Here is a 24,857-nt window from a genome sequence, read left to right as displayed (position 1 = left end):
TCAGATTTTAATAAAGGGCAATTTTATACATTTTGATTTCACCTTGTAAAAATTACAGCAGTGTTTATACATAGACCCTAATTTCAGGGCACCATAATGTTGGGGACACAGCAATGTCATGTAAATGAAAAGTAGTCATGTTAAGTATTTTGTTGCATATCTTTTGCATGCAATGACTGCTTGAAGTCTGAGATTCATGGACATCACCAATTGATGGGTGTCTTCCCTGGTGATGCTCTGCCAGGCCTGTTTTGCAGCCATCTTTAGCTTATGCTTGTTTTGGGGGCTGGTCCTCTTCAGTTTTCTCTTCAGCATGTAAAAGGCATGGTCAATTGGGTTCAGATCGGGTGATTGACTTGGCCACTCAAGAATTTACCATTTTTTAGCTTTAAAAAATTCCTTTGTTGCTTCAGCAGTATAGAAACATAGAAAATAGGTGCAGGAGTGGCCATTCGGCCCTTCGAGCCTGCACCACCATTCAATATGATCGTGGCTGATCATCCAACTCGGTATCCTGTACCTGCCTTCTATCCATAACCCCTGATCCCTTTAGCCACAAGAGTCTATCCAGTCTTTCTTCATATGAAAGTCCTGACATCCCAGGAATCAGTCTGGTGAACCTTCTCTGTACTCCCTCTATGGCAAGAATGTCTTTCCTCAGATTAGGAGACCAAAACTGTATGCAATACAGTTATGTTTGGGATCATTGCCTTGCTGTAGAATGAACTGCCGGACAATGTTTTGAGGCATTTGTTTGAAATTGAGCAGATAGGATGTGTCTATACACTTCAGAATTCATTATGCTACTACCATCAGCAGTTGTATCATCAATGAAGATAAGTGAGCCAGTACCTTCAGCAGCCATACATGCCCAGGCCATAACACTCCCACCACGATGTTTCATAGATGAGGTGGTATGCTTTGGATGTTGGGCAGTTCCTTCTCTCCTCCATACCTTCCCCGTGCCATCACTCTGATATAAGTTAATCTTCATCTCATCTGTCCACAAGACCTTTTTCCAGAAGTGTGGTTGCTCTTTTAAGTACTTCTTGGCAAACTGTAATCTAGTCATCCTATTTTTTGCGGCTAACCAGTGGTTTGCATCTTGCAGTGTAGCCTCTGTATTTCTGTTCATGAAGTCTTATGCAGACAGTGGTCATTGACAAATCACACCTGACTCCTGAAGAGTGTTTCTGATCTGTCGGCAGGTGTTTGGGCTTTTTTCTTTATTATAGAGAGAATTACAGGGACTGTTATATGCTGAGAGAATGGAGCAGCTGGGCTTGTACACTCTGGAGTTTAGAAGGATGAGAAGGGATCTCATTGAAACATATAAGATTGTCAAGGGCTTGGACACACTAGAGGCAGGAAACGTGTTCCCGGTGTTGGGGGAAGTCCAGAACCAGGAGCCACAGTTTAAGAATAAGGAGTAAGCCATTTAGAACGGAGACGAGGAAACACTTTCTCACAGAGAGTGGTGAGTCTGTGGAATTCTCTGCCTCAGAGGGCGGTGGAGGCAGGTTCTCTGGATGCTTTCAAGAAAGATCTAGATAGGGCTCTTAAAAATTGCAGAGTTAGGGGATATGGGGAGAAGGCAGGAATGGGGTACTGATTGGGGATGATCAGCCATGATCACATTGAATCAATGTGGCCTACTCCTGCACCTATTATCTATTGTCTATTGTCTATAATTCTTCTGTCATCAGCTGTGGAGGTCTTCCTTGGCCTGCCAGTCCCTTTTGCGATTGGTAAGCTCACCAGTGCTTCCTTTCTTCTTAATGATGTTCCAAACAGTTGATTTTGGTAAGCCTAAGGTTTGGCTGATGTCTCTAACAGTTTTATTCTTGTTTCTCAGTCTCATAATGGCTTCTTTGACTTTCATTGGCACAACTTTGGTCCTCATGTTGATAAACAGCAATAAAAGTTTTCAAAGGTGATGGAAAGACTGGAGGAAAGACTAGGTGCTGAGAGCTCTCTTATACCATTATGGAGGCAATTAAACGCACCTGAGCAATTACAAACGCTTGTGAAGCCATGTGTCCCAAATATTATGGTGCCCTGAAATGGGGGACTATGTATAAACACAGCTGTAATTTCTACATGGTTGAAACCAAAATGTATAAAGATACCCTTTAATAAAATCTGACAATGTGCACTTTAAACACATGTGATTTTTTATTTCTATTACAAATCTCAAATTGTGGAGTACAGAGGCAAATATATAAATGACGGGTCTTTGTCCCAAACATTATGGAGAGCACTCTATCTAGAGGGATTAAAATGGCTTGAATACTGCTTTCCCTTATTACTATGGCATAGATATAATAACAGGATTATGCTATTATTACATACGTTGCTTGTTAAATGAGAGTTAAACAAGAAATGTATATATGTGCGATTCTGCTGTTTAAGTCTGTCTACAAAATATAAACATGTTTACCGATCGATGGTGCCTAGTCGACCATTAGTTTAGTGGCTGGATTTGTTATCGTGATCTTTTCCTCAGGCAGACAATGACTGCTGATACTTTGGAGATGCCTTTGCTGATAGGAGTCTCTTAAGGTATAGAAGGTGATCCACCTTTTCCGTGGTCCTGCTATGGACCTTTAATGTTGGAGCCTAAGGAGCCAAGTGAATACTTATTTAAGTGAAATACTTGAAGCTCACTCTCCAATTTGGTGGTTTCAAAGATTTACAGAAGGCCTTTTCTGCATTGAAGGTTATTGGACAAAATTAAAGCTATAGTGGCCTAACAAGTCCATAGGTTGGTAAAGAAAAATGCTTGCCTTCAATGTTTGGTGCTTTGAGTATATAAGTTGGCAGGTCATGTTGCAACTGTATTAGGGTGAACATGTTTCCTGCCTCTAGCATGTCCAAACCCTTAATAATCTTATATGTTTCAATAAGATTCCCTCTCATCCTTCTAAACTCTAGAGTATACAAGCCCACCAGCTCCATTCTCTCAGCATATGACAGTCCCGCCAACCTGGGAATTAATCTTGTAAATCTACGCTACACTCCCTCAATAGCAAGATTGTCCTTCCTCAAATTAGGGGACCTAAACTACACACAATACTCCAGGTATGGTCTCACTAGGGCTCTATACAACTGTAGAAGGACCTCTTTGCTTCTATACTCAACTCCTCTTGTTATAAAGGCCAACATGCCATTTGTTTTCTTCACTGCCTGCTGTACCTGCATGCTTACTTTCATTGACTGATGAACAAACACCCCCAGATCCCGTTGTACTTCCCCTTTTCCCAATTTGACACCATTTAGAGACTAATCTGCCTTCCTGTTTTTGCTACCAAAGTGAATAATTTAACATTTATCAACATTAAACTGCACCTGCCCACTCACCTAACCTGTCCAAGTCACCCTGTATTCTCATAGCATCATCCTCACAGTTCACACTGCCACCCAGCTTTGTGTCATCTGCAAATTTGCTAATGTTACTGAATCCCTTAATTTAAATCATTGATGTATATTGTAAATAGCTGCGGTCCCAGCACCGAGCCTTGCGGTACCTCACTAATCACTGCCTGCCATTCTGAAAGGGACCCGTTAATCCCTACTCTTTTGTTTCATGTCTGCCAACTAATTTTCTATCCATTACAGCACTCTACCCCCAATACCATGTGCCCTAATTTTGCCCACTAATCTCCAGATACATCCACTGGCTCTCCCTTGTCCATTTTCCTAGTTACATCCTCAAAAAATTCCAGAAGATTAGTCAAGCATGATTTCCCCTTCGTAAATCCATGCTGACCCAGACCGATCCTGTTACTGCTATCCAAACGTGCCGCTATTTCATCTTTTATAATTGACTCCAGCATCTTCCCCACCACGTTGTCAGGCTAACTGGTCTATAATTTTGTTTTCTCTCTCCCGCCTTCCTTAAAAAGTGGGATAACATTAGGTGCCCTCCAATCCACAAGAACTGATCCTGAATCTATAGAACATTGGAAAATTATCACCAATGCGTCCACGATTTCTGGAGCCACTTCCTTAAGTACCCTGGGGTACATCAGGCCCTGGGGATTTATCGGCCTTCAGTCCCACCAGTCTACCCAGCACAATTTCCTCCCTAATGTGGATATAATTGAAGTCAAATCATTGAATGTATTCACAAATTATTTAGTCATTTTTTTTCTAATGCCTAGAGGGATCAAGGTCACAGAGGAGAAAGCCGAATTTGGATGATCAGCCTTGATCATATTAATTGAATGGCCCACTGCTCTTTTTCCTGTTTTTATAAAATACTAGACTAAGTGGGACCCGTTGGGTCCCAGCATCACACAGGAGGGCTGGTCATCCAACGCAATATTCCACCTCTCCACCAATTCTAATATTGGTGGCCAGTTGGGGGGGGGGCTTTCTGGAGCGCTAGTATGGGTGTTGTGGGCTGAAGGGACTTGTTTCCAGAGGGCTAGTATGCAAATTGTGCGCCAAATGGATTATTGGGCTGGCGTCTCAGTCAATCAAGCCTGTTGTGCTGGCAACTCACTCACTCATGGCTGGTGGGCTGGTAGTTGACTCACGGCTAATCCTTGAAATTCTATTTCAAGCAGGGTATAAGGCCACCAAATTCAAGTGTAGTTTCTTACCACTTCTAGCAAGGTGCAAGGCCACCAAATTCAAGTGCAGTTTCATACCATTTGAAGTAGGGTGCAAAACCACTAAAGACAGCGAGTCGTGACCTCTCCCTCCTTCATCTTGCAGAGACTGAGCCACACCAACATTTCCGGGTTTTATAACCCCTCCCCCCCCACCGGAAAAGGCGTGGCTTTCATGGAGTGATTGACAGGAGAGAGATTCTCAACATTTAAAAAAAAACTAATAACACTTTTATTTTTCATTGATGGGAAGAATTCTCTGCATCTGCTCAGCGGAGGGGGACTGAGTAAGATGGCCAAAAATCACAGCCGTAAGTGGTAGCGTTTTATCTAAAATCAATATACAGTGCAAACAGGAAGTAAGTGCATTTACAGTAGTGCCTTTTAACTTAAAGCCAAAGCACCCAAGTAATGCATTTTAACTTCAAGCCATTGCACCCAAGCCACCATCTGCAGTAAGTAGTGCCTTTCAACTTCAAGCCACACCCAAGCCACACCCAAGCAATCATTTGCAGTAAGTAGTGCCTTTCAACTTCAAGCCACACCCAAGCCACCATTTGCAGTAAGTAGTGCCTTTCAACTTCGTCAAAGCTCCCATGCCACCATTTGCAGTAAGTAGTGCCTTTCAACTTCAAGCCAAAGCAACCAAGCCACCATTTGCAGTAAGTAGTGCCTTTCAACTTCATGACACCATTTGCAGTAAGTGGTGCCTTTGAACTTCAAGCCAATACACCCAAGCCACCATTTGCAGTAAGTTATGCCTTTTAACTTCAAGCCGTTGCATCCAAGCCACCATTTGCAGTAAGTGGTGTCTTTCAACTTCAAACCACACCCAAGCCACCATTTGCAGTAAGTAGTGCCTTTCAACTACAAGCCAAAGCTCCCAAGCCACCATTTGCAGTAAGTAGTGCCTTTCAACTTCAAGCCAAAGCAACCAAGCCACCATTTGCAGTAAGTAGTGCCTTTCAACTTCATGCCACCATTTGCAGTAAGTGGTGTCTTTCAACTTCAAGCCACACCCAAGCTACCATTTGCAGTAAGTAGTGCCTTTCAACTTCAAGCCAAAGCAACCAAGCCATCATTTGCAGTAAGTTGTGCCATTCAACTTCAAAGCTCCCAAGCCACCATTTGCAGTAAGTGGTGTCTTTCAACTTCAAGCCACACCCAATCCACCATTTGCAGTATTAGTGCCTTTCAACTTCAAGCCAAAGCAACCAAGCCACCATTTGCAGTAACAGTGCCTTTCGACTTCAAGCCGAAGCAACCAAGCCACCATTTGCAGTAATAGTGCCTTTCAACTTCATGCCACCATTTGCAGTAAGTAGTGCCTTTCAACTTCATGCCACCATTTGCAGTAAGTAGTGCCTTTCAACTTCAAGCCAAAGCAACCAAGCCATCATTTGCAGTACGTTGTGCCATTCAACTTCAAAGCTCCCAAGCCACCATTTGCAGTAAGTGGTGTCTTTCAACTTCAAGCCACACCCAAGCCACCATTTGCAGTAAGTAGTGCCTTTCAACTTCAAGCCAATGCATCCACGACCCCATTCGCAGTAATAGTGCCTTTCAACTTCAAGCCAAAGCTCCCAAGCCTCCATTTGCAGTAAGTAGTGCCTTTCAACTTCTTGCCACCATTTGCAGTAAGTGGTGTCTTTCAACTTCAAGCCACACCCAAGCCATCATTTGCAGTAAGTAGTGCCTTTCAACTTCAAAGCTCCCAAGCCACCATTTGCAGTAGGTGGTGTCTTTCAACTTCAAGCCACACCCAAGCCATCATTTGCAGTAAGTGGTGTCTTTCAACTTCAAGCCACACCCAAGCCACCATTTGCAGTAAGTAGTGCCTTTCAATTTCAAGCCAAAGCAACCAAGCCACCATTTGCAGTAATAGTGCCTTTCAACTTCAAGCCAAAGCAACCAAGCCACCATTTGCAGTAATAGTGCCTTTCAACTTCAAACCAAAGCTCCCAAGCCACCATTTGCAGTAAGCAGTGCCTTTGAACTTCAAGCCAATGCACCCACGCCCCCCATTTGCAGTAAGTAGTGCCTTTCAACTTCAAGCCACACCCAAGCCACCATTTGCAGTAAGTAGTGCCTTTCAACTTCAAGCCAAAGCAACCAAGCCACCATTTGCAGTAATAGTGCCTTTCAACTTCAAGCCAAAGCAACCAATCCACCATTTGCAGTAAGTAGTGCCTTTCAACTTCATGCCACCATTTGCAGTAAGTGGTGTCTTTCAACTTCAAGCCACACCCAAGCCACCATTTGCAGTAAGTAGTGCCTTTCAACTTCAAGCCAAAGCTCCCAAGCCACCATTTGCAGTAAGTAGTGCCTTTCAACTTCATGCCACCATTTGCAGTAAGTAGTGCCTTTCAATTTCAAGACACACCCAAGCCAAGCCAACCTGGGGGGGGGGGGGTGTTCTGGAGCGCTAGTATGAACCATTTTAGAACCAATACATATTTTTGCCAGCTTTAGAACCAATAGACATTTTTTGCAAGCTTTAGAACCAATAGACATTTTTTGCAAGCTTTAGAACCAATAGAGACACTTTTTGCAAGCTTTAGAACCAATAGTCATTTTTTTTTGCAAGCTTTAGAACCAATAGTCATTTTTTTTGCAAGCTTTAGAACCAATAGTCATTTTTTTGCAAGCTTTAGAACCAATAGACATATTTTTGCCAGCTTTAGAACCAATACATATTTTTGCCAGCTTTAGAATCTATAGACATATTTTTGCAAGCTTTAGAGCCAATAGACTTTTTTTGCAAGCTTTAGAATCAATAGAGACAATTTTTGCAAGCTTTAGAACCAATAGACATTTTTGCTAGCTTTAGAACCAATAGACATTTTTTTGCAAGCTTTAGAACCAATAGACATTTTTTTGCAAGCTTTAGAACCGATAGACATTTTTTTGCATGCTTTAGAACCGATAGACATTTTTTTGCAAGCTTTAGAACCAATAGACACTTTTTTGGCAAGCTTTAGAACCAATAGACACATTCTGCAAGCATTTTAGAACCACTAAGGGGACTTACATTTGAGTAGACATGTGTTCAGTGTTATTCACAGCTCAGAGAAACGTGACCATCTGCCTTCCTCCATCTTGAAGAGACTGTGTGGCATACCACTTCCTAGTTTTATAGTCCCTCCCCCCTGCCGCCATCGGGGGCAGCAGAGAGAATGGGGAATTTTGTAAAAACATTAATATCTCTCATTTTTAATCGACGGGAAAAATCCTAGGCACACGTGCGACGGAGGGGGGCTCTGAGCAAGGTGGCCAAAAATGACGGCTGTAGGTGGCGGCGTTCTCTCGGAAATCGCAGCACAGATGGCCAAAACCGGTCAAGAACAGACTTTTAGTAATATAGAAGATAGATGAGGATCTGAAGGAACTTGACAGAATAGATTCTGAAATAATGTTTATTTGTTGAAGAGAGTCTCAAACTAGGAGCTAAAGCATTCCCCATTTAAAACTGTCACAAGGAAGAATTTCGCCTCCCAAGAGTTGTGAAATGTTGAGGTTCTCTATGCAAGAGCTGTGAAAGCTGAACCCGTTTGTGTATGAAAGGCTGAGGTAGAATTTTGGATTACAATGCAGTAAAAAATTATGGAGGTTGAACAGGAAAACAGAATTAATGCCAAAAATCAAATATGAGCCATGATCTTAATGACTGCAGGTGCATACTTGGGGGCCATTTGACCTTTTAAACGTTCATGTTTTATAAACCTTACAAAATGTTGTGTGCCACTGTGACATTACGAAGAAAATTGGAATCATGAAACTGGCTAGAAGTAGGGAAGATAGTAAAAGCAAACCACAGCATTTTTAATTCCGTTTTTAGTATCTATTTTTGCAATGTTAACTTTGGTTTTACTGTCATATAAAACAGTTTTAGTCAGGGGATTTTCGATTAAGTATTTGAGCTAAATCAGGGCTCTCACTTAACTTTTTTTCCCTGTTGTCAGCCGGGCAACCTAGGCAGCTTTTTAGGTTGCCAAATGACAGTTTAGGTGGTCATTTAAGACGGTTTGCATGACGCGTGTGATAATGTTCTCGGCCGAAGTGCGTAGTTACCAGTCGGAATTATGCTCAATGAAGCATTCACATATCATTTCTGCTTCAAATAAAGTCACAAACTAAACATATTCACCAATCAAGGCATGATGTATACCACAATGACATGCAGTTATAATACAGTATCTCAACTCTTTTTACACATTGCAATTAATGCAGTTTCTATTATTTCTTTCCACTTCCAAACGAAAATGTGGTTAGATTATTCAGCGTATGATCAACCTGTGTCAATAAATCCTGGACCATGCTAACATATATACTTAACCATGCACACTACAGATTGATGCAAACATGTTTTCTGTGAAGGACCGAAAATTATCATGACATGGCCATAGCATGGGTCGTTATTGTTATTGGTACAGAAACACTCTCGCTTCCCACATAATTTATCCACAACAAAATATACAGGTTGCAAGGAAATTTCTAAAGGCATTTTATGATAATAGCTGTTAAAACCGACTATACCCATCTGACAGGTTAAACATTACACTAACTGACAAGAGATGGCCAAAGGACATAAATGCAGCAAATGTTCTTTTGGTAATATGTTTAAAGATGTCAAAACAGCACATTACCGGACATTCAGATTAGATGTATGTGTTGTGAACAGCATGAAGATACCCAGTTTGTATGCACCAAATGTAAAAAAAATATTGATAAACGCTGTTTCCATCATTCCCACTTCAGAATTAACGTTAAAATTTCAAATGAAATATCACCTAACCAAATTTGTGATGTATATGACCGACTGTAGAAGTAAAATCTGGATAAATCCAACATAGTTGTGAATGTTGCTCATTAAATAACTACAGTACTGATACTCCTATCATTGATACTACTATCATTAAGAGCATTGATTTGCCGTTAAAATGAATTCTGTAATAACGTGTCAATGGTAGCAGTGACAATCGAACACTGCGGTTTTAATCAGTACAGGATGAATGGGGGGGATCAGTGCAGGATGAATGGGGGTAGACAAAATGCTGGAGAAACAGCGGGTGAGGCAGCATCTATGGAGCAAAGGAAATAGGCAACGTTTCGGGTCGAGACCCTTCAGACTGATCCCCCCATTCTTTTTGAATGGGGGATCAGTACAGGATGGATGGGGGGGGGGGGGGTCAGTACACTGTGGATCGGAGGGTCTGTGCAGGATGAATGGGCGGATCACTACAGGATGGATGGGTGATCAGTGCAGGATGAATGGGGGGATCAGTACAGGATGAATGGGGGGAGATCAGTAGAGGATGAATGGCGAATCAGTAAAAGATGATTGGGTAGATCACTACAGGGTGGATGGGGGGATCGGTGCAGGATAAATGGAGAGCGGTTAGTACAGGATGGATGGGAGATCAGTGCAGGATGAAGGGGGGGGGGAAGCACAGGATGAATGGGGGGGGATCAGTACATGATGAATGTGGGGATCAGTAAAAGATGAATGGGTAGATCACTACAGGATGGATGGGGGGGATCGGTGCAGGATAAATGGATGGTGGTGGAGTAGATGGGGAGGGGAGCACAGGGGATGTCAGTGAGGACTGAATAGAGACAGGAATGGGGATCAATATGGGATGGAGAGGAGGGGTCCCAGGATAAGGGGGGTGGAGGGGGGCGTACAAGAGTGAGAGAGAGAGTGAGAGAGATGGGGGAGGTGGGGAGGAAGGAAGGTCAGCGCTCCTTGTACAACACCGGCATCATCGCCCCACTGACCTGGCCGTCCCTGTCCACCGCCAAGTGCCGCCGCCAAAGGGGGAGGCAGTTGGGATCTCCTCACCACCACCTCCCCTCCTCCACCAACCAACAGGAAGGTGCGGGGCCGAGCGGTGCAGGTGTTTCAGACGGAGGAAGGGGGCCTCCCCCTTCCTCCCTCCCTCCTCCCAGCCTCGGCGTGCAGGAGTTTGTTTGAAAGCGGTTATCGCCGTTGGCGGAGTGGCAAGTATGAGCCACTGATGAGTTACTCCAGTTTTTTGTATCTATCTTCGATATAAACCAGTATCTGCAGTGCCAAGCCGGGCAAAATGATTCGGTATTTAGGTTGCCCGGCGGTACTTTAGGTGGCCATTGGCACCCGGGCAACCGTTAATTTCGAGCCCTGTAAATTTAGTCAAAAGTTCCCTAATGCTATTGGCAACTAAATTTGCAAATTAGGATGTGTGCTTTAGAGACAATTTAAAAAAACAATGGTTACCCATTTTCATCAGTTCCATTTTCAAGTAGATTTAAAATTGGACATTTAATATATCAGTAAATCTTAATTGTGGTTAATGAGTTAGTGCTTTAGTTTGCTTTTATTAAACTTTGCTTTTATCCAAAAACATACTTAAATATTGAGTTGCACCCTTGGAATAAAACCAGATGCAAATAATCCAGAGTATTTGAAATAGTTTGGCTAAAGTATGCAGGAATGTGCCAGTTGACAGATCATTCGTTTTTAGCTTTAAGTGACTAATCTACGGAATACCAATCACAGACCACTGGGCAAGATCTCAAGATCTTGCAGTATTTTGTAAAAGGAATCTAATTTATTCAATTAGTGTGAACCAATATATTGAAGGAGTTTTGAAAGTTGATCTCTGAATGATTATCTTATAATTCCAGATAAAAATATAAAGTAGAATTTTATCTTTTCAGTTCCTGAATTCATTTACTGCTAGGAAGTATAAATTATTTCAGACTTGCAATGATGTTAGAAAGTGTTTGAAGCTATGCTGCGATATATATATATTTTTAAAGGCATGCTATTTCACTTCATAGATAAAAGGAACAATGGCATGGTAGGTCACAAAACAAAATGCTTGTAAAAGTTCAATACTATAATTTTGTTATGTACTGCCAATCTAGGGCATTATGGAAGCATGGATAGAGGAGAGATTAAATACAAATGCCATGGAATGAAGTAATGGGAAATCACTCCTAAATCACTTTATTAAATTTGTGAGCAGATAATTCAACTACCCTTCAGCAGTACATTGGGATTGAGGATGATGTGATGACACTTCTATCCTTGACATTTGAGTTGGAACATAAGAACCCACACACTTGGCGACATTTTGAAAAGGAGGTTCTTGTTCAGGCACCTGGCTGGGTATCAGTTGTCCACTTCAACACCTTTTGCTGGTATTTTGAATACTTCAGATGGACTTCTTTCTTCCATTGTAAATGATCCTTCATTTTGATTGGCCAGTAGCCAAGGATTTCCAATTGGAAGGCAATTGGCAGGCAATACTTTTCCGCAGAGGCTTAGGGAACATCCTTGATTGTTTTGTTTTATTCTATTCTAGGAGTTATCCTATTAGTTGTTATTGCCTCTGACGCTGATATGTTCTCTGCTATTCGTGGCTGAGAGATAACCCCTTAGGTGCAGAGATTTACCATTTAGTGAAAGAAGAACCTGTAAAAATAAATCTGCATGCTTTTAGTTTATACATTAATCTACGTAACAATTAGCATTCAATTATTTGATTTCACCAGTAGATGATTATGTTTTGAAGTTGAAATTAAATTTTAGACATTGCTAATTATGCAACATACAGGTAAGAGTGTTGGCCAATGAAACATTCTGTGGGTTTATGCAAATACTGCTTTAACCTGCCAGGTATTGCAGTTTAAGTTGATTGGGTTTGATATGGTCCTCATGCAGTCCTCACCACAGGAGTAGGACATTTATTAGAAATTTGTTGATGCATTCCATATAAACATGGAATACAGACTCTTCCAGGCCACAGAAGTGGCAGGAGGCCTGGAGTTTGTAAAAGGTTTGCAATGCATTGCCCTGTTCAGTAGTCTCTACCAAAGGTCATTGATGTAAAGGGGGAGGATTCCAGTATGTAGACCTAATGGGAACAATTGCTGCCAAGTGGTAGAGCGGACTGCCTCACTGTGTCTGGATGGCAGATAAGGGCAAGGAAGTGAAGAACAGGAGCAGCCCTTATAGGGACGCCTCCATGCAGCATGGAGTGGCTTATATTCTGTTGCTGATTGCATCCCAAACAAATCTTCCCTCAACCTATGTATTAAATCCCAACCTGTGTTACTGTTTTCTTTTTTTTTTATAGTTTGTATAGTAAAATTCTGTACAGTTCCTGTGTGGTTTGGCAAGGTACCCTTCCAAATCATCAGCTTCACTGGTATTACATTTTCTACTTGAAATAAACTTCAGAGCTTTGTGAATGCTTTAATTACTTATTTGTTTTGGGGGGATCTGAGCATTGCTGGCATGACCCAGTGTATATTACCCACCCCTAATTGCCCTTGGGAAAAGTAATGTTGCATTGAACCATTTAAAAATACTGCACAATGGGGAATTCCAGGATGCAGATATGGATAATGAAAGAACAGCGATAAATATCCAGGTCAGAGTGGTGTGAGATTTGAAGAGGAACTGCAAATGATAGAGATTTAGGAGGTGTAGTTGGAGCGGAATTAGGGGTGGTTGCATTGCCAATGTTGTCTGGTGCACACTCCTGTTTGGTATGTTGCTCGTGGAGGTAATCTGTTTATTTTTACGCTGAGGTGCCAACAGAAGCAGGCTGTGTTGTCCTCAGTGGTGTAAAACTCCTTTGATGCTGGCGCTACACTGATTCAGGAAAATAGAGAGAATTCTGTAATGCTCCTAATTCTTTGTGTCGGGTGAAAAAGGCGGCTTTGGTAGTCAGTAAATGAGTTACCAGCTGCAGGATAACCAGCCTCATAAATACTGCTATTACAGGTGCCGTATTTATGAATTTGTGTGTCACTACAGCACTGACCAACACTGCAATGAACAGATGCAGTGAGGATGAGGTCTGGTGTATTCATTCCTTGACCAGCGTGGTCAATGGTATGCACCAGGCTACTCTTAATGAATGTTGAAGAACACCATCTGGAGTCTAAAGTGTGCACCAGCTAACCTGCATTGCTTTTAATGATTAGGCCACACATTGCTCTGTATTCCTTTGCTCTTTAAGTTTTTTAATGTTCCACATGTATTGTTTTGATTTGTTCCTAATAAAATGTTTATATCTGTGTTAACATATTTGTTTGCTACTTAACTGACTATATTACTACTTCCTTGAAAGTCTCCAGTTCAATAACATCAGCCAGTTTTAATATAGTTGCTTCTTGTCAAAATCATGATGACAATTTTTTTATGACTGTATTCAACACCAATGTTTGTTGAATACTACTTTCTATTTTCCTCTAAATAACACTTCATACCTACTTTTCTTTCAATTTTCTATTGTTATCGCTGAAAGTGCCGTGTCCTTGTCATAAGTGATAAAGTGCCAATCATTGCAAACCCTTCTACAACATTATGAGATAAAAAGGTAGAACTACCAACTACATGAATGTGCTTAGGAGAATTCTTATTTTAATGTGTACATTAGATAAAAATATTCTGAATTAAGCAAATGGGATTCTATAAATGTGTTGATTTTTCTATTTGTAGTTTGCTGTGGGGATGAAAACAGAAAAGTTATCATTTCAACTGGAAGAACCATTTGAGTGGAATATTGGAAAGAACAGATCATTGCTGAGGATGGATTCCCTGCATTATAGATCTACAACAAAAGGGTTTTCCGGAGGAAGCTTGCATACAATATTTCAATCCTGTAAAATAAAACTGTATGTGGCTCTATGTACAATTAGAACTTTAGAAAAAAAGAAAGAAAACAAAGAAGAACCTAACCATGGCTATCAGGTGCCTTAGTTTAAAAACTAAGCACTTCTTTAAAATGAGATGCTTATGTGGAATATATTTGAATGCATCGAATGTTATATAAAAAGACAACAGTTGTAATTATTGAAATCTTCAATGTATTGTGCAAGCTTTATTTAAAACTCTTCCATTCAAGTTCAAGATGAATAGGGTAAATTTGACAGGTTTTGACTGTTGTAAAGAAGATATGAATTAGAAATCCATCAATTCAAATAGTATGTTCAAGAAGGAACTGCAGATGCTGGAAGATCGAAGGTACACAAAATTGCTGGAGAAACTCAGCGGGTGCAGCAGCAAATAGTATGTTCTATGTGATTTATTTGCTTATATGCAGCTGATTAAAGAAAAGACTGTTGTACTCTGATTAAATGTGATCTGTACCTTTCCTAATATATAATATTTTACACTCAATTGTGAATCTTAGTTTTTGTCCGGTATCGTCTATTTTTTTTATTACTTTCTGGAGGAGCAGGAATTAGATGTACGGTTAAGAAAGTCACACTTGCTATTTAATTTAAAATCAAGCTACTTTTTCGTTTTTATTAACTTTGACATGTTATTTGAACATTGTTGAATCATTTAAATGCTTCTGTTTATTTTCATGAGGATTAATATTTACTGTATGTATAAAACTTTAATTGGCACACAAAAATCTATATCACTAATAAAACATACTTTCATAGCTCGCAAAAATATCCTAAGTACATTCTTTCGAGTGTATGTTCCATAAATTTCCGTCAGCATCTTTGGGGAGTATGGTATGTGAGAAAGGTCTGTGTCATTCTTGGTTGTACAGCCCTAATGTACGACATTTTATTAATTTAATTTTCACATCAATTTAGTTTCTGGTAATTAAGTCAAATGTGGATTTCCCCATGGGTTTCACTATTATATGACTTGCACTTTTACAATTAAAATACAGTTTTGTAGGTATCCTGAGACCAACAACAGATTTTAGTGATGTCTTAAACAATAGTAAACATAACGAGTAGAAATATGTTAGCAGAACAAATGATATATTTTTTGCTGAATGATCTCATAATCGCACTGGTTTACTGGTGAATGGATGAACTTGTGTGTAGTCCACAATACTATTAACATTCCAGTGTGCTTGCAAATATGAATGAAGAGGATGAAGAAACAGTACCGGAAGAACTCAATGGGTCAGACAGTATCTGTAGAGGGAATGGACAGACAACGTTTCAGGTCAGGGCCCTTCTACAGACTGCTGTCCTTTCCTTCCACAGATGTAAGTCCATTCTGTCTTTCCATTCCTTTAACTAGCTAAGTTCCTCCAGCACTTTATTTTTTTCTCAAGCATCAAGCACTTTCCAGCATCTGCAGTTTATTGTCACCAATGGATTGAACTATACAGAATATATTTATTAAAACTAGAACAGAAACGTTTATGAAGTCCTAACCCCAACCAAAATCTTTTTTTTTTGTCCTAATATTATTACAGTGGCTTTCATGTACAATTACAGGGCACCACTAAGCACATTATGAACAATGCAGTAGTTCAGAAGGGAGTAATTCCCTTCGCTGTTGCAATGTGGGAAAGGGAGAAACTAATCTGCATCTATAAAGTTTTCACAAGCAGCATTATAATGAGGGATAAATAATGGTCAGGTGCCGCGTCTAACTGGTTCACCATCTTCTTTGAGATCGTCACTGAAACTCGAGCGAGCTGTTAGAACATCTGAAAGGTAGCTATCTCGCTGATCTCGTTACATTTGAAACATTTTGTCCCATAAACCATTTATCCATCTATAGTAGTCATTATCCTTTGAGCATTTAATCCTATTCCGATGTTAAGCCAAATTTTAATGCAGCCAAAGGCAAGCAATATTAAAAAGCCAATTACCATTATGCACATGGGTTAGAGAATAACTGTAGCACAGTTATTAAATCTAGTTATTAAATCTAGTATCAGCAGGTAATGCCATAAGAGCCAAAATAAGGAGTATTGCAGTCAACAACACTACGTTGTATAAGAGACGTATTTATTTTGCAGCTCTTAACCATTCTCCAGGATGAATTTAAAATAGAATGTAAGTCACAGCATTTAGAATTTGTGCTTGAGCAATGGTTTTCATTTGTATACAATTTTTCGCAGTATTGAAACAGATCCTGTGGCCACCAAGTCCGTATTGACTATCAAGCACAAATATCAAGATTTGTTTTACATGAATCCTATTTTTATTACACCAGTGTTCCCATCAACAAACACCTTAAACATCAGGGGCAATTTACAGTAACAATTTACACATCTATGGGATGTGGGAGAAAACCTATGTGGTCACGGAGAATATGCAAACAACACTGGAAGCCCATAATAAACCTGGACTGTGATGCAATGGTCCTATTCCTGTGTTGATTGTAAAGATTAAACAGACAATGTCATCTAAATTGGAGTTGTCAGCTAAATTAGAAGCACATTTCAAACCTTGCTTAGGAAAACAATCAGATCCTTTGGAAGAATGCTTTGGCCAACTTAGAGAGGCCAGTAAATCAGGACACTAAGATAAACCCTTGCATTCTCAGAGACATCCCAGAGTAGCCCAGTTCTGATAGGACAAATAACTCGTGCTATTTTGGCACAAAGGAGGATAGCTAGTTTTTGAAACTGACCGGGTGCTACATTAGGGTAAAAATAAGCTTATTTTATATAAATGCATGCTTTGACTAAGTTAGGAAAATCTTCGGAGAGAGAGAGCCTGGACAGTGATGCATGGAGATGTCAGGACTCTCGGATTCTCAAGGTCACCAATCGCAGACAGAAGTCTCGGATACGCAGAGGGCTGTGATCCTTTTGGTTTCCTTTATGCCTTCTTCACCACCCCATCTACCTGTGCTGCCACCTTCAGGAATCTCTGGAGGTACTCCAATGTTTCTCTGCGCTTAGATTCTCACTAGGGCCATACCAGTCACGGTATATGTCCTATTTTATTGGACCCCACAAATACATCACGAGTAGAACTTTGTGTCATTACTATATCCGTGGAGAACACCAATAAGGAAGAGGGTGGTTCCAAAGATGTTTTCTTTGGAAGTATGGTCGGTGTATGTGAGAATGTGAAGTGATACCAATGCTGGAAAAATCTCTGAGGTGACTCAGGAGGCTGATGTGAGACGTGCAGACATCACTATAGTTGATGCTACGTGGGACAGGGTGGTGGTTGGCTCACTTGCACAATAGGCTTCTGTGCACTCTTGATACAAGCCTCAAGGTTCTTAGATGTTAAGTTCTTTCCCACATGTCATTGAACGAATCAACAACAACAAGGAGCACAGTCATGCACGAGCCTCCACTGCATGCAGCAGTTCAACTTTTGAGGTTTGGAGCAGAGGCAGTGTTAGTTTAAAAGTTTCCCATTCGTCCCGTGGATTAGTGCTAATTCAGCAGGAAGCTTTTTGGAGCTAAGTTATATCATTATGATTAGTGTTGGGCAATCATGCCGCCTTGCTTGACACTGCTCTGCACTAAGATTGGATCAGTTGCAGAACCAATGGTCTGATCATGGCTTGCATGTTACCATGAAGCAATCATAAAGATGGGAGTGAATTTCTATGGGAAACCAAGTTTGAGAAGGAACCATCACACATACACCCAGTTGAAAGAGATAAAGGCTTTATTGGTCAATAAAGACCATGCGCAGTATTTGGTGGTGCACTCTGCACTTCTCTTGGAGTTGTAACGTGGTGAAGGTCACATCCACACTGCGAGTTGGGAAGCAACTCTTTGTCAACGACACAGAAGTTATCTGTTGATCCATTAACAAATATGATTTTATGAAAGGAGACCCAAGGAACTAGATGCTGGAATTTTGAGCAAAATAAAATTGTTGGAGTAACTCAATGGGTCAGGCAGCATCTGTGGAGGAAATGGAGGTGACGTTTTACATTGGTAACCTGCAACAAAAAATATATGCAGGATTAAAGGATTCAGATAAATGAATGGAGAAAGCACATCCTGATGAGTAGAGATAACTTTATTAAAGCAAAATACAATTTAAAAACAGATAAACTATCAATAAAATAACAATACAAAATAAAAGGTCTCACTCCCCTTTGTGCATTCGAGTCTGGCTGTACTATTGGCCACTGTTCCCTCGTTCTCTCGTTCTGTCTTTTTTCCCCCCCAAGGACTTTATTCAGCAAAATGCATAATACAGCATATCAAAAGTACATTCAAAGGTTACAATACATCGAGCAATCACTATAGTACAATTGTACAGTCATTATTTACAATGCTCTCAACCCCACGCGGTGACCAGCGTTCACGGAAAGCCTCCAGAGTCCCCGTGGACACCACGTGTTCCCTCTCCAGGGACACGCGAGCACGGACATAGGCCCGGAAGAGGGTCAGGCAGCCGACTGGTGTGACATCGACCGCCTGCTGCCTGGACCCACGAATGGTCATCTTAGCCAGGCCCAGGAGCAAACATAGGGAGGTCCCACTCCCCCCCCCCCCCCCCCCCCCCTTATCGGCTCTCCCCACTCCCTGCCTTGTGTCCAAACACCAGGATCGTAGGACTAATATGCAACCAAAACTTGAGGAGCAGCTCCTTCAGATATTGGTACAAGGGCAGCAACCTCTCACACTCCATATATGCGTGGAACACAGTCTCTTCCTCACCGCAGAAAATACAGGTGGCCGGCGAGCCCGTGAACCGACTCAAAGGTTTGTTACACGCCACTGCTCTGTGCAACACTCTCCACCCCAGGTCCCCAATGTAAAGGGGGACGACCCTTGTAGAGAGACCTCCACTGGGGACTGCCTCCGCCTTCAGGTGGTAACACGGACCGCCAAGGTGTGTCGGGACGGAAGATGAAGGCAAGGAGGTGCAGAATGTGCAGGAGCATTCTGTACAGTATGCGTCTCTTCGCATCACGAAACGTCTCGCTGGGCATCTCGGAAAGGCGGCTCAAGTTGTGTGGAGCCGGCACACAAGAAATATCCCGGAGCCTGGGCCCGATGAGCAAATCCGATGGAGCGGGGGTAAGCTCAGTCAGAACCACTCCAAGCACATGACTCTCCTCGACACCCGCCATGACAGGGTGAGGACCGGCCACTCCCGCAGCCACAATACCCCCGTCCCCCTGTGGAGCAACATGCTGGCTGAAAACAACCAAACTCCGCACTCTTAGCACATCACGATAGAAATTAGGCAAACCCTGTAAGACAGGTCGACCGATGCCCGCCACCGGGAGCCACGACCTTAGGCAACGACCCCGGTGGAAAAAATACGTGGCCACAGCGTACCCATCTGAGGGGGTTTCGCGGTTCCCGGTGGCGGGCATCAGTGACCCGTCTTACGGGGTTTGCCTAATTTCTATACATATACATTCCGCATACATGTACCTCCGCAGAGTCCTGAGATGGAGAGCTGCCACCTGGGTACGCACGCATACCAAGGACTGGCCGCCGTCCTCTAACGGGAGACTCAGAACTGCTGCAGAAAGCCAGTGCTTCCCATCTCCCCAAAAGAAATCCACCAGCTTCTTCTGTAATGCAGTTGCAAAGATAGAGGGCGGGACAAGAGTAACCAGCTGGTATAAGAACATGGAGGCTACCAGCTGGTTTATGACCAGCACCGTACCCTGGAAAAAAAGAACTAAACAGGCCTGACCAGCGCCCCAGCCGGGCGACGACTTTTGTCTCTAGCTCCAGCCAGGTCGCCGGCCAAGCATCCTCAGTGGGACTCAGGTAGACCCCCAGGTAGAGGAGGTGCGTGGTGCTCCATGCATACAATGTCATCTCCTCCGGCAGGGAGTCCACCTGCCACTGACCCACTATAGGGCCTGTCGCACCTTGTGATTTTTTTCAGCGACTGCGAGCGTCAGTGACTGACCCCCGTAAAACCATCAAGTTGTACGACATACACGCTGATGTATGCTATCCTGCGGGTGACGCCTGGTTAGGGTTAGGGCCAGGGTTAGGGTTAGGGTTAGTGTTAGGGTTAAGGACCACAGATGGGCTGTAAAATATTCTTAATTCAATGCATGGATTTTAAACATTAATATATTAAAATATATAAAATAAAATCAATTGTGCAAATGAAACGATGTCTGAGTCATTCAGTTTTATTTACAGATGTATTGGTCCGCTTCCAGATCCAATCACCATCTCTAACTTTTCACAGGGATGGATTCAGTGAGTGTAGACTGGACTACCCTCTCCCCTCCACCCCCCTCTTCACCCCTCCCGCCCTCGTTCCTCCTCCACTCCCCCCTTACCATTCTCCCCTCCCCTCTCCCCCCCTTCTTCCCTTCCCTCCTCTTCCTCCCTTCTTCACGCTCCACTCTTCTCCCACTTCTCCACTCCCCCCTCCCCTCACATCCCCTTCTCCCCCTTTCCCTCCCTTGTCCCATTCTCCACCCCCCCCACCCCAATTTCCCCGACGCCCCCCATTTGTGGACCCAGCGTGCGACCAGCGATCCCCCGCACACTATCCCACACACGCTAGGGACAATTTTAACAATCCTGTGCACCTTTGGAGTGCAGGAGGACACCCTAACCCTAACCCTAGCCCTAGCCTAACCCTAACCCTAACCCTAACTCTAGGTTGATAGGCTTGGTATAAGTATAAATTGTCCCTAGCGTGTGTGGGATAGTGTGCAGCGGACCGCTGGTTGGTGCGGACTCGGTGGGCCGAAGGGCACTGTATCTCTGAACTAAATATGACACAGGGGCCCCAGGGGTTGGGCTCGAACACCCAATGTTCTGCCTGCTCCTGGGAACTAAACTGTTGGCCACGAGTTGTCCCAGAGGCACATCTCTCCTCCAATGGTCTCTCCAAACCCCCAGAGGCAGCGGGCTTTTCAACTGGGTACAGGCAATGTTGTCAATGTACCAGTGCCACCCACCTGCTACGGCCACTGAGTGTAAATACCCACCACCCATTTTGAAACAAGGTGAGGGGGCGGAGGGAGCGGGGCGGGGGGAGATGGGGGGTGTTGTTCCCAAAATCTGCATTTATCCCATTGTCAATGTTACTAAAACAGATGATGTGGCCTTTGTGCAGTACTAATAGCGGGATCTAGCTGTCACAGGCTGGGCCCACAAATGGGAGGCATCGGGGAAAGTTTGGGGGTTGTTGGAGAATGGGAGAATGGAGGAGGGGGAGAATGATGTGAGGGGAGGGGGGTGAAGAAGGGAGAAGAGTGGAGTGAGGAGAAGGGAGGAAGAGGGGGGAAGGGAAGAAGGGAGAGGGGACGGGAGAAAGGTAGGGGGGAAGTGGAGAAGGAGGAATGGGGGTGTGAGGGGTGGAGGGGAGAGGTAAGTTCAGTCTACACTCACTGAATCCATCCCTGTGAAAAGTTAGAGACGTTGATCGGATCTGGAAACGGACCAATACATCTGTAAATAAAACTGAACGACTCAGACATCTTTTATTTGAACAATTGATTTTATTATATTAATTTTAATATATTCATGTTTAAAATCCATGCATTGAAGGAAGAATATTTTACAGCCCATCTGTGGTCCCTAACCCTAACCCCAACCCTAATCAGGCGTCACCTGCAGGACAGCGTACGTCAACACGACATGATGAGACACCCAGATGTCGCCCCTGGATTTTGAACATTCCAAAATCCAGGGGCGACAGGGAGACACCGTGCGTCACTACATGCATCACCACGCATCACGCCGCGTCACAACCCGACGACGATGCGACAACCTCTTTTCAGGCTGTCGCCGAAAATGTCGCCCATGTGGGACAGGCCCTTAAACGTCCAGAACACTTACCCCAGTTAATCCTGGCGGACGATGCAGCCGAGAAAACATGCACCACTGTCAAGATGGCAGGGGCTCGGTTTGGACCGGGTTCCCGTATTTATTTCCACCCAAGTCAACATAAGACTCATCCTCGATTGACCCTGAAACCGCAGCCGAAACTGCAGCTGAGTAACTCCGAGCCCGAGACCGAGCCCCTGCCACCTTGACAGTGGTGCAAAACCAGCACCAGGGACACCAGCAGCCTCAGCTCAAGAGCGATCTCAGAGACACTCACAGTTCGAAAAAGCAACAGAAGCAGTTCTCTCCAGCCAAGTAAGGAAAATCCCCACGCACACCTCCACAGCCGAGAGCAGCTTTTGGGAGACTTTTCACAGCCCTTCCGAGCCTCCGGAAACCGCCGGAAGCGAAAGGTACCTTCTCTTCATTAAGCCCAGGCAGCCTGCTCTGGGCAAAACGGTATGGGAGCAGGGTTACGATGCTAGAAATGACAAAAACACCGCACACTTTCCTACCCCCAGTCTCCAGGCACTCTTGGCAATCCTCCAGCCACAGCCGCTCCCACGGCGCTCCAGAAGAACGCAGGAATTCCACACTAAATGGAGAAATCTTTCAAACAAAGGAAAGTTACTGCAGTCCGATGTTGTCAAACTTTGAAATCTTACTGCCTCTGTAATAAATGGAACGGTTTCTTTAATGCAGTGTCAGTATCAGTTTTTGTCTTTTTTTTGTTACTTTTATTGTGTTTTAAAAGTTTATGTTAATGTTCTCCAGTTTGTTTTATGTGGGGGCTGGGGGAGGGGGTCGGGGGAAACTTTTTTTCAATCTCTTACCTTGCCGGAGATGCGATTGTTTTCCGGATTGTATTTCCGGTTGCTCTGCGGCCTAACATCATGGAGCTGGAGGCCTTGCCATCGGAGCCGATCACTTGCCTGGGATCGACGCTCCAACCGCGGCCTGCGGATTTCACCATCGAGGAGCTCGCAGTCTCGGCAAGAGACCGATGTTGGGAAGCTCCAAACGATGCAGAAGGTTTTGACCAGCCCCGACCCAGGGTCAGATCGCCCGGCGTGGGGGAGCTGAGATTCTTCCCCGATGCAGGAGCTTGATCGCCCCGACGCGAGGGCCCAAACGCCGCCGGCTACGGGAGCCAAGTTCGCCCATCAACGGAAAGCTCGAGGCCCCGGATCGCAGAACAAAGAAGGGAAGAGATTGCTTTTTTTCGCCTGCCATCTCAGTGAGGAATGTGAAGGAGTCACTGTGGTGGATGTTTATGTTAAAATGTATTTTGTGTGTTCTGTTGCTTTTTATTGGTATGACTTATGGCAAATGAAATTCCTTGTATGTTGCAAAACATACTTGGCTAATAAACACGATTATGAAGAACTTATATCAGATATATAATTATGCCCCAAATGAAATCACAAAGGAACAATGATAGATTTATAGATAGTCATAGCGCATGGAAATAAGCACTTTGGCCCATGCCCATGATGACTAATATGCCCCATCTGCACTGCCCACATTTGGCTCATGTCCTCCAAACTTTTCCTATCCACGCACTTGTCCAACATACCTGCATACCTGCTTCAACTATCTCCTCCGGCAGCACATAGAGCCGCCACTCACTGTGTGAAAAAGTTGCCCCTCTGGTGCCTATTAAATCTTTCCCCTCTCACCTTAAACCTATGTCCTCTGGTTCTTGATTCGCCTACTCTGGGTAAAATACTCTATTCATCTACCCTATCTATCCTTATTCCCCTCATAATCTTATACAACAATAAGATCATTCCTCATCCTCCTATGCTCAGGGAATAAAGGTCTAACCTGCCCACCCTCTTCTATACAGGCCCTCACATCTTGACAACACTTCTTGAACTTCTCTCCACTTTCTACATAAACTTGTTAACTTCGTGTAACTGTAACCTGAATACCGGCTGTGTTTACCGTATACTGTGTTTGACCAGATCTGGAGTACTCAGTACATGCCAACACTAAATATATACAATTCTTAAATGACTTATAAAATGTTCTCCAATAATCTGAGATGAGATTCGCAACCCAGACTTTTAAATTACAATGAAAACATGCTATGTCTTCCAGCGTATTATCGTGATGTGCAGGAATTGTAAAAACATGAAATAAAATAAGTTGTAGGCATCTGCAAGGTATAGCAGACGTTTCTTATTTACAGGTCCTCCCCAACCTACAAATGCCCGACTTATTCTCAGCCCGTACACGCGAAGGATGGAATTTAGGTTTAGGTAACCTGCAGGATGGAATTGAATGCGGCTGCAGGGCTGCAGGCATCTTCCGGCCGATGAGAAATCGTTCCGCTGCCGCATTTCCGACCTGCAAACTGTTCGGGAGACTAATAGTTCCCGGGAACGGAACCCTGTTGTAACCAAAGTTGGTTGTAACTAGGTAAAGACCCACATTCTGCTGAAAATCCAGTTTTATTTTTGTTTGGTTTTGTTCATTTGATTCCCCGAAACGAGTTATATTGAAAAATAAAGACATACAACATTCCAATTTAGTTAATGTAATATTTATTTTAAATATAATTTAAATACAACGCAATAAATTATTATCAATATGCGATGTCCCCAGAAATTCTTGTCACAGAATCAAGAACAATAATTTAAAAGACTTTTAAAGAACAATAATTTAAATGATTTTGTGTCAAACTGCAAAATGGAATTTTGACTCAGCGACTTTAAATTCATGGTCGCCA

The 24,857-nt window shown here is 43.0% G+C and overlaps 1 protein-coding gene across 1 annotated transcript in view; it reads left to right on the top strand.

Moving 5' to 3' along the window:
- The window catches only part of tomm7 (translocase of outer mitochondrial membrane 7), a 28,644-nt gene extending 13,569 nt beyond the window's left edge, over positions 1-15,075 (top strand). Inside the window, exon 3 of the mRNA XM_033046241.1 lies at positions 14,113-15,075. Coding sequence (XP_032902132.1) covers positions 14,113-14,128 — 16 coding nt within the window. The 3' untranslated portion in view covers positions 14,129-15,075. The remainder of the gene's footprint in view (positions 1-14,112) is intronic.
- Positions 15,076-24,857: the final 9,782 nt, after the last annotated feature.

This window comes from Amblyraja radiata, chromosome 2 (genome assembly GCF_010909765.2).
Source record: "Amblyraja radiata isolate CabotCenter1 chromosome 2, sAmbRad1.1.pri, whole genome shotgun sequence".
In the NCBI taxonomy this organism is placed as follows: Eukaryota; Metazoa; Chordata; class Chondrichthyes; order Rajiformes; family Rajidae; genus Amblyraja; species Amblyraja radiata.
Note: the sequence above shows the minus strand (reverse complement) of the source record. Positions and strands in the feature narration are given on the sequence as shown.